This window comes from Athalia rosae, chromosome 2 (genome assembly GCF_917208135.1).
Source record: "Athalia rosae chromosome 2, iyAthRosa1.1, whole genome shotgun sequence".
Taxonomy (NCBI): domain Eukaryota; kingdom Metazoa; phylum Arthropoda; class Insecta; order Hymenoptera; family Athaliidae; genus Athalia; species Athalia rosae.
Window position 1 is genome coordinate 14502582 of NC_064027.1, and position 18762 is coordinate 14521343.

The 18762-nt window shown below is 36.6% G+C and overlaps 2 protein-coding genes across 6 annotated transcripts in view; both read right to left on the reverse strand.

Annotated features, from left to right (window-relative positions):
- Nucleotides 1-203: 203 nt before the first annotated feature.
- Nucleotides 204-2830, reverse strand: LOC105684764 (ras suppressor protein 1). The gene is made up of 8 exons (XM_012398389.3): nt 2628-2830; nt 2184-2234; nt 1982-2102; nt 1770-1888; nt 1576-1658; nt 1308-1422; nt 1049-1181; nt 204-974 (listed from the first exon to the last, which is right to left on the reverse strand). The coding sequence occupies exons 1-8, from the start codon at nt 2773-2775 to the stop codon at nt 890-892; spliced, it is 855 nt and encodes a 284-aa protein (XP_012253812.1). The 5' UTR covers nt 2776-2830; the 3' UTR covers nt 204-889.
- Nucleotides 2831-3085: 255 nt separating this feature from the next.
- Nucleotides 3086-18762, reverse strand: part of LOC105684841 (protein FAM102B) — a 49059-nt gene continuing 33382 nt past the window's right edge. For 2 of the 5 annotated variants that reach the window (XM_048649781.1, XM_048649785.1), the window contains 8 exons: nt 11844-11964; nt 11327-11517; nt 11023-11228; nt 10280-10499; nt 8218-8853; nt 6836-7000; nt 5971-6176; nt 3086-5796 (listed from right to left, as the gene is read on the reverse strand). In XM_048649781.1, coding sequence (XP_048505738.1) covers nt 5675-5796; nt 5971-6176; nt 6836-7000; nt 8218-8853; nt 10280-10499; nt 11023-11228; nt 11327-11517; nt 11844-11964 — 1867 coding nt within the window. In that variant the 3' untranslated portion in view covers nt 3086-5674. The remainder of the gene's footprint in view (nt 5797-5970; nt 6177-6835; nt 7001-8217; nt 8854-10279; nt 10500-11022; nt 11229-11326; nt 11518-11843; nt 11965-18762) is intronic. The other 3 variants (XM_048649783.1, XM_048649782.1, XM_012398506.3) reach the window with 3 other exon arrangements.

The window sequence follows — 18762 nt, forward strand, 5'->3', positions numbered from 1 at the left end:
TTATTTCATAGATGAAATTCAAAGACAAGTAAGAAAATGCACTTACTTGTTCTCTACGGCAATAAACGACTTCATTACACTTTTCTGCGTCATATCTGAAATGAACTGGCTATCTTATTACATTTCTACACTGCGCGTGATACAAATGATTTCACGTTTGTATTGGTTAAAATCTATAAAAAGCTGAATATTTTTCCTTGATATTGATGTGAAATTGTTTATTTATACATTTATGTCAGTTTTGCATAGGCTTATAAAAATTGTTTTGGTTTTCCAGAACTATAGAAAAATTTGGTGTTGCACAAGTGTAAGAATGAAAACTATAAAGTATGTAATTACAGCTTAATAAGTAATATGAACAAAGAACACAAAATTATTTCTAAAAAAAGCAAATCGTTCGTGATGGAGATTCATTTGGTCGAATACAGAATGTATTTCAGATTTGTACGATGCAGTAATATCGTAAATCGATTCAAAGACGTCGCAGTGATCTAATTTTTCAGGGGGGTCGTTTATATTGCACTGAAGATAACTATACCTCTGTTAGGTACCTCTAGTAATGAATAAATACGTTCTCTTGATGTAAGCTCATTACATCACGAGATACATCGAGTACCCAGCGTAAAAAGCCTCATAAATACAGATACATATGTATGTATGATTCGATTCTAAAATTGTTATAAAAATATAAGCATAACAGCGATAAAAAATATTCATGAATGTAACGATTAAAAGTTTTAAGGCAAGTTACTTTAAGTAAGGCACCATTTGGTCTTATCGATCTAATTGTAAAAAGAGTTGATGAGTAAAATAAGATTTAGAGGGGAGATGATTAGTCATTGGCATCAAAATTAGAATTATATAAATTAATCATATTACGATATTTCGTTCAACGAACGCGAGAGATTTTCTTGCTTTTATCATTTTCGATTGGTGGTGGAGGTCCCTTTGCGCTAAGGTGACGATTATAAAGACTGTAAAGAAGACAAGTATTTTTTTAAACCAGTTTTGGAATTTTCAAGCCCACTCAGTGTATTACTTTACTCACTATCTGTAAGTTTCTGATCGAAGATAGTCGATCACGTGCGAAATTCCAACCTGTAGTTGATCTCCAATAGGAGTTACCCATGGGTTAAATTCCATCTTAAAAACTGCTTTGTTACTCACTAGGTCCAAGTTACCTGCCAGATTAATGTTAAGATAATAAATGTTGCATTTCTGTTGGTCATTTTTGAAAATCATATCATCATCGAGTCATTATCATACATTGAACTTTCACGATAAATAATACTTCCATTTCCATTTACCTATTTCTGGTGGTAAAACTGTGAGACGATTGCCTTGAATATGAAGTTCTCGGAGACGAGTAAGTTCTCCAATTTCTTTTGGCAACTCGATCAAGTCATTCTCTCTCAGAACAAGCTGCGAGCAAATATGTTTAAATTAATGTGTGCTCTGATATGCTACGCCCATTTTCTGTTCATTAGGTTGGATTAGACTCTACAGTCAATATTCAGAGTTTGAGTCAAGTTCTGTAGACATTAAAATTTATCAAATTGGTGATTATGCTCTTACGATTTGGAGGTTCTTTAGGTGACCAATCTCCGGGGGTAGGTATTCAAAGTCATTATCAGCCAAATATAATGCTCTCAGTGTTTCTGAAAGTTTATTAAAATAGTTTAGTGATAGGTCTAGAGATGTGAAAATCTTCATATGCAGTTGTAACCATCTGCTAATCATAAATACGAAATGAAAATAATTCAGCTAACCCATCATAAAAAAATTTCCAGGTAAATTCTCTTCACTGAGATTGTTATATGTGAGATCTAGAACCTCAAGGGCTGGAAAGGCACCAAAACCTCGGGGAAGAGAGCCCAAACGGTTCATTCTGAAAAATGATATGATAAAACCACTTAGATTTTGGCACTTGGCACAAGCCGACTGCTCGAAATTTTTCAAGGGAACAAACATATTGGCGTACCCAACGTTAAGAATTCGCAACTGAGGCATTTGTGATAAGGAAATTGGAAGTTCCGTGATCCAATTGTTGAACAAGTTCAAAATTTCTAAATTGACTAGATTTGCCAAACCAGGTGGAACAACTGAAAAAGTATCAACAGTTTAAAGATTGTATAAATTGTTTGATTGCTGACGAACGTTTAGAGAATGATGATTCAGGGTACCTTGGAGTTTATTATGACTGAGTGTCAGTCTGGTGATGTTCAGCATATTTACTGGAAATATATAAATTTTGCGTCAAGCAACTACCATAATACAGTTTTAATATTGTATAATTAATCTTCATGTCTACTGTGGGGCGTAAGCTAAGTATAGGACATAAACACAGAGAAAGAAGTTTTTCTGCAGTCGAATTTCAAAAAGGACAGTTGATGTAATCGTTCAAGAAATAAAGTTTTAAAATTTATTATTTGAAAGAATGATTGAACGATTAATTTGTGGCAAAAACCTAAAAATCATTAGAAATCATTTTATTTCTAGGATTGTCCACGCCCATCAGTGGCCCCAATGGCACTGTGAACTCGTTTTGTTGGTGCAAAAAAGTGATCTTGACAAGTTGCCTAATTTGGCAATGGACAGAGGGAACATCGTAAGCCAATGGTACTCACGCAATCCGGGCATTTCGTCAAAGGTGGAAATGCCCTTATCCGCCAAATCCAATTCAGGATTTTGACTTTCTCGGGCCTCATCGATCACTTTCTTTGCTTTTGACATCCTCGAATTCGGAATACACGATACTGGTGCAGACTGATTCATTGCGCTCGCGCACACGCAGGATTTCAGATTTTGAGCAGCTGATTTTTAATACGCTACAACTTACCGTCGATAAAAAGCTTATAAAATCTAGAGGCGCGTTGCACTTGTAACCTGCGAGATGTCGTCTCAAGTCTGACCTATTCATTGAACTGATTCCAGAAGGATTCTCTGCGATGACCACGGTCTCGCAGAAGCCTCACGATGATTTATCTATAAATGGATTGCATTGAACTAGCATTCACTATTTTCATTTTTTGATAAGAGAAATAGATTGTATTAATTAAAAGGGACGAAAATGAAGTCACTCTTCTGGTTTTCAGCGTGTTATCTTATTATCAGCACATGGAAGTTCTCTTTCTCCGGCAGAATTAGATACATGAAGTGTCAACAGCAGTAAATAATAGAAAATAATCGAAAAATTTGTGTGGAGAATCATTCTCTTTGCAAAATATTCGGGCCAGAGCTTTAAAAATAATATTGTAATACAATAATAATACCAGTAATCATAATTATTACAATCATGTAAAATATCACAACACTTAACATTTGTTTCACAAGTCAAACGTAATTATATAATTGTAAGAAAAATGTTTTTTTATCAATTTTTTGTTTTTTAATTTTCATGTACATTCTCAGCAGTGTTCATAAGGTAATACAAATCACCAATGTGATTTTTGATGAGTTAGTGTTCAAATCAGTAGAGATGCATTTTTGTTTGAAACACTCTGTAGTGTGGCCTGGACCTTGGCGTTGAGTAACAAAAAAAAAAAATTATATCAATTATATTTATTATATACAAGAGAAAAATTATATCTATCCTTCGACATTAATCATTATTTATTATCTAAGTATACGGTTTAATAAATAATTATTCTCGAGCTGTAACACTGGTATCAACGTTTCAACATTGTCACATTAATAATTGGAGCTTGATGATTCATAGCAAAAATAATGAGCGACATGAATCGCCACAGTAATCGTTGTTGAAATTTATATCATGAGTAGGTATATTGTTGCAATAAATGCATGAAATTTAGAAAACTAATAGAACTAAATTTATGCGTTGCAACTTGTGGATATTTCACCTTCATGTCAAAAATCATGAGACTCTAACAGTTAACTAACCGATCTACTCCTGTCGTTCACTGACAACAATCATTGTTGATGAATAACGCGATTACCTTGCGAATAGCAGATGTGAACAATGTTTCTACGATTTCACATGTTTTTCATCATATAAATGATAATATCGTATGATATATTGAGTTTGCGAATGTATAATTCAGACTGAAAATACGGAAACTGATTACTACTCCACACACACGTTCGAATTTCACACACTGACACACGTGAGCCAATTTAAATATCATACTAATAATTATGTATATTTATATATAGTTTTAAATACAGAGAATGTATAACACCTGCCATTTAGCTACATAACAATTACTACTCTATTTATATACAAATCGCTATCATAAAGCTGGTTGCACCAACGCTTAAAATTTCAGTTAATACTGAAACCAATTATCAACAGTCCATATATTTTGAATTTAAAAATATATCATTATATAAGAATACAATGTCTGAATTTTGTGACGAGTAAAAATTTTTCTGAATAAAAGTCGTAACTAGAGATACTTCAGTTTGATTACGTGTAATCAAGGTTGCTAGGTTGTTTTTGCTTTAATCATATATACAATACATGTATTTATTTGTCGGTAAAATTTTATTGAACACCCTTCAACACTCAATCACATTCGATTTTTTCAGTCACATCAAATCTTAGAATAATGTTCACGTATATTACTATCTGGATGGTTGAAATAAACTGACGTCACATTAATTATGAACTATACAATTCTTGATTTATTATTGTTGAAAATCTGACAGACGTGTTGGTGCATACACAGCTTCCATATCAATTAATACTTCAACATTCATTAGTTGTCACATCTGTCCAAGTTGCATCATTATACAACTATTAATGTTTATTAAATGTGAATATCTTGCTAAATATTGACTAACGTTCCACTTTGAAACACAGAGGCGTCTTGTGCTTCATGTTTATGGAAGAAAATATTTATTTTATTGTTTAAGCACATTTTTGCTTTTCAATTTCGGAGTAAATCAACATTGCTTTCTGCAGCTATGCATTGCTCGAATCATGAAGGCTGCTTAAATTTAGGAGCCTTGGTCTGATATATTATACATAAGCCATTTCAGACATCACTACTTCCTCCAATTGTCAATAAAACAAATGATACTGCTAAGGTAGGTCTTGAGAAGAGAATATTTGCATATTTAGGATTCTAAAGTTCCAGTTTCAAATCAAAATTGAAAACAAAAAACCCAATCATTGTCTGTTTCTTCAAAGTCTATGGGGGAAGCAGATACTCTCATACCCAATTATTGGGTACTGAAAAAATACCATACATTGCAGTACGGATGCAGTCTTTTGTGAAAATCAAATCATAATGCAATATATTCTCTCCAAAATTTCCTTCAAGATAACAAGTAACTTAAAAAAAGACGGTTTAAGGACGATGAATTCTAGAGAAATCATTTCGTTTTCATTCCACTATGGATAACCGTATTATCAACCACGAATAAAATTATCGACATTTACTACTAGTTATTGAGATGATGCTATTTCATTGCCTCGAATGAACGCTGCAAATAAGTTATCGATTTGAAAATATTTTCTATATCAATAATTTCTGAGTATTCATCACCCTGGACCAGAGTATAAGTTAAATCAGCATTTAGTTGAGTGGCTATTTTAGTCTTATCACTACCTGGGCTCATAGGCTTCGTAGACCAACTCTGGCACCAGTGCAAGTGAAAATGTAGTTGTGACGTGGCGCGAGTGTTGACGACGTGTCAAGTTGATTTCGTGTTACCTGTTGTTATCTTCCATAACTACTTGTTTAAACACACCTGCTGGCATTTGACTTTTCACCTCATGACTACCCAGTGCTGTAGTACCATCCTTAGCTATGAATAACTGTAAGCCAGATGCTGAAAGCACGGAATGCATGGATTATAATACAAGTAATATTATCAATGCTGCAAATTTTGATCATTACTCAAAACAGCAATTAGAACAATCGTATCATTACAGGGATTATGACAGTATCAGTAGTTTACCAAGTTTCTCCAGATACTTGTAAACTGCTTAATTATTATACTTACTTTCGGCACTATCGAGATCTGACTGTTCTAGATTTGTTGCTTTGAAAAGTTCATTAACTAGAGAATTAGCATTCGGCCTTGTCACTTCAACTCGGCACAGAATGGAATTGATGTTGCCATCTTCAGCCTTTTTTCTGCGTTCAAGTGCAGCTTTAGCTCGATCCAATGAGCCAGTTTCACTCAGTCCTGATCCACCGGAAGGATTTCTAAAATATAGTTATAATTGTAATTATGAAAAATTATTCCAACAAAGTACACTTATTTTGACTATTTGCCTGTTTGCAACACATGCCAAATTACCATGGTTTATGAAAGCTACGTCTATGGCTAAATGAAGTCTACTCTCAAAAGACTGAAATACTATATGAGCGTCACATTTCAACAAAAGAGATTTTGAATTAAAAGCTTTTGGGATTTGAACAGTAACATTTGAGATATCGGGCGTTTGAAGAAGCTTTTCATATGACGCAAATGATTAAAATATGCAGCAAAAAATCGATTTGCGATATTACTATAGATAAAAAAGACAATATCAAGCAAAAAATTGCAAGTAAAATAAGCATTCAAATAGTTGCTACGATTATTGGATGAGTCATAAGTTTGGAAGCATTTCATTGAAACAGGAAAAGCTCAGAACAGCAAGTAACAGATGATACGTCAAACAAAAATACACCGAATCTAGTATCACACAAGAGGTGATAGTGCATTTTTAGTCCGTGCACAAATATGATGGGTGATAAATGTTGATTGACGATCAGGATTGCAAATGTGATTATTTTTTACGAATATGAAAACAGTTATGTTTACTAAATAAAAGAGTCAATCAAGCACCACACACATTCACTAGAATAGAAACCATATATACACAAGGGCATGGACTGACGGTGGGGTGACGCTGTTTCGTCGCTGCTTAGTGGTAGCTGTAGCCTCTAGTATTTCGGAGGGCTCCTCGGAATCCGGGCTAGTTGCTACCGTAGCTAGTTTTCCACCAGCCCCATCCAGCAATTTTCTATGACCACCTCCGATACCCCTGCAAGGATTCAATGCGTCCTAACTAAAAGCTACCGCCTGATCCCTCATTTTAGATAGTATTAAGATTTGACACACCAAAATTTTGACAAATTGAAAAATTTCATACCACAGTAGACAGTTCAACTGTCGAGTCATTATGCACGTGACTATCTCAAAATACCTTACATTCATTGTTACATATAGATCCTCTCAAATATGTTGGACTAATAAAATGGGCTAATCGTTTAAATCAGGACATGATAATGTAACGACTGGCAGATATAATAAAATAATATCAGGAGTATAAAACGTCGATATAATATGTACCCTTGGATTTGTTGCTAACAACAAGAGGGGACCAAATTTCTTCGATGTTTTAAGGAGTGTGAATATTATGGGAATATCGAAATGATTATTACATTTCTTTTCATGTTAGTAACATAAGATTTAGTATATAGAGAGTAGAATCTGAACTTTGTTAATTAGTATTGCTAATTCAATTGTTAGATAACTCCACAGAAGAAAAGAACAATAAATGGCAATCAGTAGTCAAGACAGTTAAAAACTTTGAGTTCTTCCCCATCACATAAATCTGGTAATAAGCGAGCAGCGTTTGACGTATTCAGTTATTCACTAGAACCAATTTAACTCACCATAGCAAATACATATTTATCAAACATTGAGACACATGCGTGCTGCATCAGATCTATAGTATAATAGATTCACCAGTGGTATGACCTCCATTCAAACCCATCAGACAATGTCTACACTAACAATAAGTTACCTAGTCAAGTAGTCAAATAAAGTCCACCTGAGTCCAACAAAGATGCGTATGTACATTCAAGTTTTGAAAAATTTTATTTGTGTGTCGTTTGTGTTTGAGTGATCATTCGTGGAAAATGTGTCACAACTTTAAAATTGCTCGGTCTGAATGGTAACAAATAACAAAAACCAAAAACCAGGAACAAACGACATACCCACGATGATAAATGAAATACATATGACTGCCTAATTGAGTAATGTAGTGTACGCACGAATGTATACCTAATGTAGACAACCAGTAATTAGCAGGCTGTCACATTGAGGCAGGTATTTTGGAGCAATACAAATTGTCATAAATACTTTTTGAAAAATCAAAAAAAAAAAAAAAAAATCAAAATAACTGAACAGCAACGGCAAACAATAAACCCAAATGATTGTAAGAAAATGAATTTTGAAATCGCAAATCAAACCTACCTGAGCCTTTGAGATGCTGTCGTAGAGAGTAAAGACGCTCTGGGAGTGTCAGGTCTATGAAGAGGATCGGGAGAGGATACAGCCCTGGCCTGATTAGCAAGACCTAAAACTGGACTAACTCGATTCTTTTCTATGCAATCACAAGTCTTTGAACTACCTCGCTGAATAAGACTACCAGATGTTGTTTGTGATGAATTATCGTCAAGTTCATTTAATGTTGATTTATTTGAACTGTTTTTTTTAGAAGTATTTCTCAAATTCTTGCGCATCATCATTGGGACTTTGAAGTATGATGATTGAAAGTTACTCAATGGATTGTTATTCTTTACATCATTGTTGTTGTTCTTTGCCGAATTGAGACCCACCCCGTTTGGTATGTCGAAAGATTTGTCACTGGAAGCCCGGACGTTTTTGTTAATTGCAGCAGGATTTTCGGTGATATGCATACTCCCGATATCTGTATTTCTAGATGAAACTGGGCTTCTCTCAGACCAAAACGTATTAAAACGAGGGTCCATTAGCGTTAAGATAGGGGAAGGGGGTGATATCGGATTATGAGATGATTCGATATGGTTGGAATTTTGATTTTGAGGAACAGTTGGAAGGCGTGGCGCCCATACTGGCCAAGAAGGTGACCTACAAATATCACAACACAAATCTTCAGGCATGCAAAATAATAAACAACGAATAGACATATGTATCGTCTTCCATTATGAAAACATAAAAATTCAATTACTTATAAATTCATAATTCTATTCAAATATCATAATAAAAAATGGGTTTACCCGTGATGATGTCAAGTATCTTACTAATAATAGGTCATAATAGCAATGTGTTTAATTCGATCATCAACTAACGAATCTGGTGAATTGCAAAAGAGCCAGAGGTGCGTAGCATCCACTGGAGACTACGAAATCTGAGATTTCACTATTCATACATACGATTACTAATTGTAAGATTTGATTATGATTCTTCAATTTTGCAATGATTTGACTTTCTAGGATCACTCTTACAAATAAAAAAAAGTTAAATTTGTGCAGCAAGTTACAAGGGGAGAAAGCACTGCAGATCATTCGAAATAAAGCTCAATGATAAAAAAGAAGATTATTTAGCCACACTGAATTTCGATAAATTGTTTATGAATATGCTCAAGCTTCAATAATTGTTGGCAGATAAATTTAAAAATAGTGAAAACATCATGCTGAATAAAGAATGGATATTTTGTCTCTCTAATTTATACATTATTCAAATTGTTTAAGTCTGCGAAATGATTTGAATGATATCGTTCTGTGAATTTGTCGCATAATGAATTAACGAGTGAGAATGTCGAGAGAAAGAAACTATAAAAATATATGGTACCATAATTTTAAAAGATACATCGGTATTAAAATTGTTAGTGTCTTTTTTGCTGTAGTTAGTGCACGATATTAGTAACGTAAAACATGTAGAAGACTAATCTATCTATGTATGTACACATTGATGTGGATTACGAACAATGTCAACATTCACGTCTTCGTTCGTAAGCCCTGACATTTTTTTGGGCTTCTAAAACCTCATACCAGTTTATTCTTCAAATATATTAATCGATAAAACCGTGAATGGAGATTGTCAAACATACGCCAAAAGTTAGTCCAGACTACCATTTGTTAATCAATCAGAGAATATTACTTGTCAGTTACAATTAGAGGAATAAGAACTAAAATTCAAAGATTATCCGAAAATAGCTTAAATCGTGGAGATTTTTATTGAAGCAAAATTTGATAGCGATGATGATTCCGTCTTTGAGGGTACACGAATAAATATCCTAGAAAACTTTGTTTATCAAGGGTACTAGAAATACTCAATGTTTTTGATAGCCTGCATAATATATCCATGATCAGTGCCATTATGGTGACAACAAATTAATAACTATAAATGTCAAATGTTGAAAAATAATGCCAGATGTTAAAAAAATACTCTGAGCTCTTTTCTCTTAATGCTCTTACATATCTGCTTGCCAGAGACTTCTATTGTATTTTAGCGTACTCCAAAATTTCACTTCTATGAAAAAGGGCTTACTCACCTAATATGTCCACTATCACCACTGCTGCTTTGCCTGCTATGTTGGCTGTGTGAGTTGAGCGATCCATATCCTGAACCTTTACTAAGCTGACTCGTATTGCTGCTATTCCTTGAGTGCCCAGATTCAGTATGCGCCTCCGTTAACGTTTCAATAGGTATCGCTGATGGTATAACTTCACTCAATGTCATTGGATCGTAGGTTTCTGCACCGCTCAACAGTTCTATCAAAGTAAAATTGCAAAGTAAGTCCCATAGATATACATATATACATGTATCCTGCAAACTAAATATAACGTTGAGAAAACTAAATGGACATTGTCGAGTCACTAAAATTGCCAAGAAAATTACGATGACCACAAACTCTCACGTTAATCCAGTCATTGTTTGTTCAATCACCACCTTTGCCGCAATAGCATTCAGGAACCCCATGAAACAAATTGTTTATCAGGCCAGCTTTGAGATTGCAGCAAAGTTATTGATCTTCACAATGCTTTGAGTTGAAAAATAACATCGACAGATAATAAAAAGTACTATCGGCCCCCAAATTACCTCTGTGCTTTCTCAGATGTTATATTAAAATAACGTACGGTGGGTCAGACATTCTGCGTGAATTGCAGAGGCTAAACAGTTGTTATAATACATTATTCGTCGGTTGCTTTAAAGGATTCAAGAATATAAAGATACTTTGTACATCCGCACTTTGCTACTATATGTTAAAATAAACAAAGCCGGAATCTAAGTTACCAGAAGCGAACAAAGGTGGTCTTTTCTTCGGAAGACTTCCAAATCCACTACTCGCACTAGCTATGCTACCTGCTAATGATCCACTGGAAACATAATCTTCTCGGCTGCCACATCTCTCTGGGCCACTACTTTCGTCAGCTCCAACTCCCGGAATACCAGGGACACCCGGTACTGCTAACTGTGTTTGCTTCAATGACGGAGAAGGTCTAAGTAAAGTATGAATGTTCAATTAGTTTATTTTACCCGTATCAAGTATTTCCAGTTTTCTGAGCATGAGCGAGTTTGAAAAAGAAAAATAACTTACACTTTGAATAATATATCACCGGACAACATATTCATCCGGATAGCTACTCTAAGCATAGAATTATCTTGTCTATGTCTGGCGTCATATCCTTCTAATAAACATCTCCGTCTAGATTGACCAGCGCCGGCAAACTCCGCCAAGTTTAAGTCTGTGAACCCAAGCTTCTGGAAGGACCTGCCTCCCTTGACCTCCTAAATAAAAAAAAAATAGCTTTATAAATTGAGTGAGAAAAATTCGAGGTTTATGACGTTTTGATCCAATGATCTTAACAAATTTTTATACGATTTTTAATATTTGATCAATTGTTTAGCGTGCATTATGATAGGAACGATGGAGTATAAGTTCAATAATGAAATTCAAATACGAAAATCAAATCTTAGTTCTTTTATCGACTCGGCTGTAAATTTATTCGCTTTAAAGTCGGTCTGAGTAAATGTTGATAGTGATTTAAATATTCGAAATTCAAGTCAGAGTTTAATATCACGTCATACATACTACATTTTCATACGGTAATTACCTTTCTTACAGATATCCTCAGAATACACGGATCGAGAACACCTGTCGAGGCATTGGCACTCATTTTGCAGAGGAATTCAAACTTAGCATTCCATTGTACAGTGTGCTCTTGGACCTCCTCTCTGCAAATGCAAATAAAAAGAATATTTTTGAATAAGACGTTGATTGTATAAAGTTTTATTATTACGATGGCGACATACTTTAGATTGTTGAAGAGAAAAGAAAATAAAAAAATAGTACCAAGCCTACGTAAAATCCATGCAAATATATACCAACACGTGTCATTCTATGTTGAAACGAGAAAAAAAGGGAAGATAATACGAAGAAACGCGAGCTAAAATACGCAAAAAAAAGTTAAAAATAAGAAATAAAGTAACATTGATTAGATATGTATTGATTCAAAAGCGGAATAATTAGTTGTTCGACAACATTTTTATCATCTATACTTTATAGGCATCTTACTAATTGCAGAATGAGCCATTACACATCCACACATCATCACAAATTTGAGTTTTACGTTCTTGATGCGTGGTACAAGATTACTACGTCAAGATATATGTATCCCTATAGAGCGAAAAATAGAAAATAAAAGTACTTCCAAGATCGAACTACACGTTCAATAATGATGAGTATTTTTTAACGAAACTGACAAAAATCAGTTTGACCAAGTTAGAAATCAATGCCATTAGGATTATTGGAAATGAAATTCGGGCCCATCGGAGTCAATCCGAAAACGTATATTCGTGAATGAGCTTAAATGTCACTACCATCGCGTGTTAAAGGGATATTAACGGTTTAGTTAGCTACCAGTAGTTCTCCCTGGCAGCAATTTTAGGATGGCTGTTTCGTTTACATTTATAGGGAGGACTGTGGAGATATATTACAACACGCAACTAACTTTGTTATATCGTATAATATAGTGTACACGAAAATATAGGTACAAAATGGAACCTAAGAAGTGGAAAACTGATGAAATTTTACGCGAATAGAGCTATACTCGGTCTCATAGAATCGATTCAGACCGCCATAGTAGTCTCTAGTAAAATTGTCCATGACATTACCATGTATATTTTCTTCGAACAACGACATCATGATATAATGATCATTAGCTATGGAGTAAACATATTCGTCTGAATAATGAAAAACAGTGTACATGAAAATATTAAAAAAAATTTATATTTTAATTGATGTTACGTAGTGCAGCCATTAACAACACACGCCGTTTACCATATGTAACTCCGACATTATTGAAAGACAAAGGAGAATAGAAGAATAACTGCAGAGGGAAATAAAAAACAGCTGCACAAACCAAATAAGCAAACAGCGCGCTTCGTAAATCATCATCAAGAAAAAAGTAGAAATAATCCGATAATTATCCGAAGCCCGGATAAAAAGTGTTAATTGACAACTTTGTAAATCATTTCTAGTTTTTCCATGTATTTTCCATAAATTTATTACCGCGAAGATGATAAAATGTGTACGGTGTTTTTGTTCCTTTTCTCTCTTTAAGATTCATTCTCGCTGTTGTTCTTTCGTAATCTAATATGCAACTGAACCAAAATGTAAAGTCGGTTTCAGAGAGGAAGTGCAATAAGCCGATAAGCAAACAAACGAAGTTAGATAGGAAGGATGGATATAGACGCTCCCGTAATTACGCGATAAGAACTTCAATGAGAAGGGCCGCTGATGCATAGACTGATAGACGTTGCTAGGTATATACGATCGTTATCCGTTAAGAAGGCATCAAGGTCGTCATAGATAAGAGTACGTACATCAGGTTACATTATCTATTTCGCCCATATTGACTCAACTATTTTCACAACTTATGATAAAATACTCAACCAATTTCGTTTATACGCTAATTTGTAAACAATGGGATTAAACAATCACGTATTAACTAGTATGAAACTATTCGATCATTCTATTCTAGTGAAGAGATCGATCTCAATTAACGCCAGATTTTTGTTCATATTCATTGTGAAGGGGTTACGGAATTTTTTGTACAACGTAAGGAATAGTTCATCCAACTGAATTGATAAAATTTCATATTATAGGTAGATAGAATAGTCAGATATCCTGTTTCAAAGTCTAATCTAATTAAAATTTTTGAAAACTAATAACGCAACGCACGTTTCTTTTATTTTTGATAATCGATGTGGCCCTCAATTTTTCCCCCGCATTGAATTTCGGAACTTTATAGGCGGTGCAATCTGAATTTTTACGGGATTACACGACTGCCTCATACCTTCTAGTCAGCTGAATAAATCAAGTCTATGAGGATTAAATCGCATCAGTTTTTTATTCGGATTCTGCTGATTTATCGGGTACATATTTCATGCCAGAAATGTATACGTATGAACTTTGCGTACATACAACTATAATTTGATAAATATGACCTATATGATCGAGAGCGTCTACACCAATATATCAGCAGTTGGATATACTTCATCAAGAGGCCAAATAAATGACGAAAAGTTGAAACTTTACGTGAATTATTAGCTGCGTTATACATTTGATCTTCAACTTGTCGATCAAAAATTTCGCATCTACGATTTCGATCGACGTATGTTACAATTCTAAAGTTTTTTCTGGAACGTTGTCAGAGAATGACTTTTTCCAACCATTATGTCTGAGGTGCGATCGACGTATGCAAATAGTATGACGTGGGTAAAAAGTTATACAAGTACAACTGAATAAATGAAGAAAATAAATAAACGGATAAAAAGAATCGACGTGTCGGGACACATATAAAATGACTTAAATGGCTCACCTATGTACATTTGTACGAGGCTTTGCACCTCTGTGAGAAAAGGAGACGTGACGTAACGACGAAGAAAATGATTAAAGATGACTGCTGACCGAATGTTCAATTGCCATACGTGAACTTATATGATTAATGTAAAGTAGAGCTGCAGACAGTGAAATAAATGCGCCAGGAAATTCAACTCTGTAGGGAAAATCACAGCAGATAAGATTTTCCTATGAATGTATACAGAGTGACTATAACAAATCTTAGATTAATTATTATCGTTGCTTGTGACGTTACATTGAGATTATTCGAAGGCTGTGGCTTTTGATTTTATTCGATTCTTTACTTAAAATTGGAATTGGTTGTATGGCACTATCGTGATGTGTTTCGAGCTTACAAATCCGAATCCAAAAGCGAACTTATTCTGTCTATAAAACATGTAGTTTTATGAAGAACGGGGGAAAAAAATTGTTTTACGAGCGGTAGAATAGATGGAATAGTTTTTTTTACTTGAAATAAGATGATAAAATATTAAAGTAAAAGTAAGTTGATGTACTTATAAAAATTCTATACAAACCGCCACTTACAGTAGAATAGAAAACCGACTAGAAAATAAACTTTGAAAATCCGCAGATATAATAGTCAATATGCGAATTATGGCCAATTTAATGGCAAATAAGTAGACCTATCCAGACAGGCATGATAGTAGATGTATAAATAAAAAATAATTGGCCGTTACCTCTCCCATTGCTGATATAATTTTGGACACATCATTTTCGTTGATATCATTATCCATACAGTCTAACTCTGTTATCAATAGAGTGGAATTCTGTATACATTGATCGTATTATGAAATTTTCAAATAATTTGCGAGATTGCCAAGTGAAATCACTGCGGTCGTGTGCAGTAACGGCGACCTCGAACATTGCAGGAGCATTGCATATTGTACATGTATATTTATCCTACCTATACGTATTATCAGTTGCATATGTTTATCGGGAATTGAGACCGGAAGCTGCCGAGAATGAAGGCCGCCTCTGATAACCCGCATTTAACGTCCGCCCGGACGGTATATAATATACGCATTGATATTAATCAGCATCAGTCTAACTCTTGCTTATCACCAACCCTTAGATTGTTATAGTCAACGCTCGAAAGGGACGGGCCCTTAAATCTTCCGAGCCTCAATTTCTCCTCTCCGTTTATACGACCCAGGCGCGCGAGTCCTCTAGGGGAAAATGAAAGACTCGATTGCACGAATATATATATATACGCGAGATTCCTCGACTCGACACACCCTTGGCGTTCGTTCTTTCGCCCTTTTCTACTAGCCCATAATTCTTATGGTCCTACCGCGGTAATTGGTTCGTTGAGTCGGTCAATATTTTCACAATGTTTCCAGGCTCCGTACGAATCCATGCGTTTGTTACATATGCTAACGAAATTAGGGCTAACAAAAAAGATTGAGAGAAAAATAAATCAAGCAGGAGCGTAAGGTTGATGTCCGATTGAAAAATTCCACTCAGAATGGGCGAAATACTTTGGTATTGTGGGTGGAGTGTATGGAACAGAATGAGTTTTGCGCTTGTAGTAAGTTTAAATAAAATATGTTCTTTATTGGAATCAGTGCTGGTGAGATGCGCGTGTTCTTCGGTCAAGAGGGTGAGACTCACTGCCTGTCTTGCTAGGCTAGGATTTGGGCGCCGGCTAGGTACATACTCTAGAACACATGGCCGGGGAAAAGAATGCCTAAAAACTAAGGAGAGAGCTGGGTACGTGCAAAAGCTAGTAAAAGTGACGGAAACAAAAGGAGTATAGAAAAGTCCCAGCGACTGCGTTGGAAGCCGCGACTTCTGGCTGCCAGATTTTATATTGCCCTCGCGGGCCTGCGGGTCGCCGGTCCCCAGTCCAGGTACCAGAGAAGGAAACCGGGAACGGGTAGCGAAATAGTGAAAATTCAAGACCTAGCGAAAATAATAGAAATGTACAGGAAAATAGAAATTATTTACAATTTGAAAAGCTTGACCAAAGTGAGTATATACAATCATGTTTGGTGTTTGCAAGTATATGTGTGAGAATGTAATGTGTATGTGTGTGTATGTAATATGTATGTGTGTGTACATGCGCACCTATGTTAGGATAGCTGACAGAAGCATATGTGGAGGTGTACCCCACAGTACCCCCCTGCCAGTGATTAAGAATCACGAAAATCCTGCTTGAAAGCGGTCCGTGAAGCGAACACGCCTTCCTGAACGGGTACAATGCTTCTCCAGGTTGCTGGATGTTCCTTGAGTAGGCTCTGTTGGTGACGCGAAATCATCTTTTTCGCCGGCTTCGGCGGAGTTGTCTATCGGTTCGTTCTCGCTGGTGCTGCCAGTCATTACGTAGGCTGGTTTCAATCGGTCGATGGTTACCGTGACGTCGCGACCTCTGATGTGCACGACGAATGTCTTGTCGTTTCGCTTTACCACTTTAAAGGGTCCATCGTACGGTTGCTGCAATGGTCCTTTCGGGCCATCGTGGCGGATGAAAACCTGATCAGTTGTTGCGAGATCCTTGAATACAAAGATTTTGTGTTCACCGTGATGAGAGACATTCGATGGACGTAAATTCTGCAGGTGTTGACGTAATTCCTTGACGAAATCTGCAACATTGTCCGCATCATGGTGTGATGCTAGTGGAGTCAGAAATTCACCTGGCAGACGGAGTGGTTCTCCGTATAAAAGCTCAGCTGTAGTTGCCTGCAGGTCTTCTTTCCAGGCACAGCGAATGCCTAGCAGTACTGTGGGAAGCACTTCGGTCCACCGGACGTTTTGATGGCATTTTATCGCAGCTTTCAGTTGGCGATGAAGACGTTCGACCATGCCGTTGGCTGCAGGGTGGTAGGCAGTTGTGTGCAGGTGAGTCGTACCTGTCAGGCGATTTAGGTGCTTGAACAAGTGCGATTCAAATTGCCTTCCCTGATCGGTTGTGATGCGGAGAGGAATGCCGAACCTTGCGATCCAGTTGTTGTAGAAAGCGCGAGCCACTGTCGTAGCCTCTTGGTCCTCCATCGGTATAGCTTCTGGCCAGCGTGAGAATCGGTCGACGCAAGTAAGGCAATATCTAAATCCCTCCGAAACCGGCATGACCACAATGTCGAGATGTACGTGCTCGAACCTCGATGATGGTGCCACAAAAGATCCGCGCGGTGATGAGACGTGTCTTGTTACTTTCGATTTCTGGCATTGAATACAACTTCGAGCCCATTGCCTACAGTCGGACTTCATCGACGGCCATACGTACCGTTGAGCCATGAGTTTCACCGTCGCGTTGATACCAGGGTGCGAAAGGTTATGGACCGCGTTGAATGCTGCTCTCCGGAAAGGTCTCGTGATGAAAGGTCTCACCGCGTTCGTAGAAATGTCACAGAAAACAGCCACAGTCGTTCCAGGTATCCGCACCTGCTTGAGTTGCAGCGCAGACCCTTCCTGTAGACATGTCTTCAGCTCTTCGTCGGTTTGCTGACACGCTGCGAGTTTCTCGAAATCTATGCCGTTTTCAACTTCTTCGATTCGTGATAAAGCGTCCGCTATCACGTTATCCTTGCCAGCGATGTGCCGAATGTCGGTGGTGAACTGGCTGATGTAGTCTAGATGTCTAGATCGTCTCGGTGTGCTGTTTTTTTCGTTTGTTTTGTGAAAGGCATAAGTAATGGGTTTGTGATCTGTGAAGACCACAAATTCCCGACCCTCGACCATGTGACGAAAGTGTTTGATAGCCAGATAGATTGCTAGAAGTTCTCTGTCGAACGCACTATACTTAACTTCGGTCGGTGAGAGTTTCTTCGAGAAAAACGCTAATGGTTCCCAGTCGTTGTTGATACGTTGATTCAGCGCAGCCCCCACAGTGAAGTCGGAAGCATCGCAGAAGATAGCGAGCGGTGCATCTGGTTTGGGGTGTGCTAACAACGCTGCCTGTGCAATGCTCTCTCTACAGGTCTCGAATGCTGCTGTTGTCTCTGCTGTCCAGTTGATCGGTGCCTTTCCTTTGATGTTTCCCTGAAGAAGATTATTCAGCGGCGCTTGTAACTGTGCAGCCCTAGGTACGAACCTCCTGTAGAAGTTCAGCATACCCAGAAACTGCCGAAGCTTCTTTGCTGTGTCTGGTTTTACGTAGCTGCGGATGACTT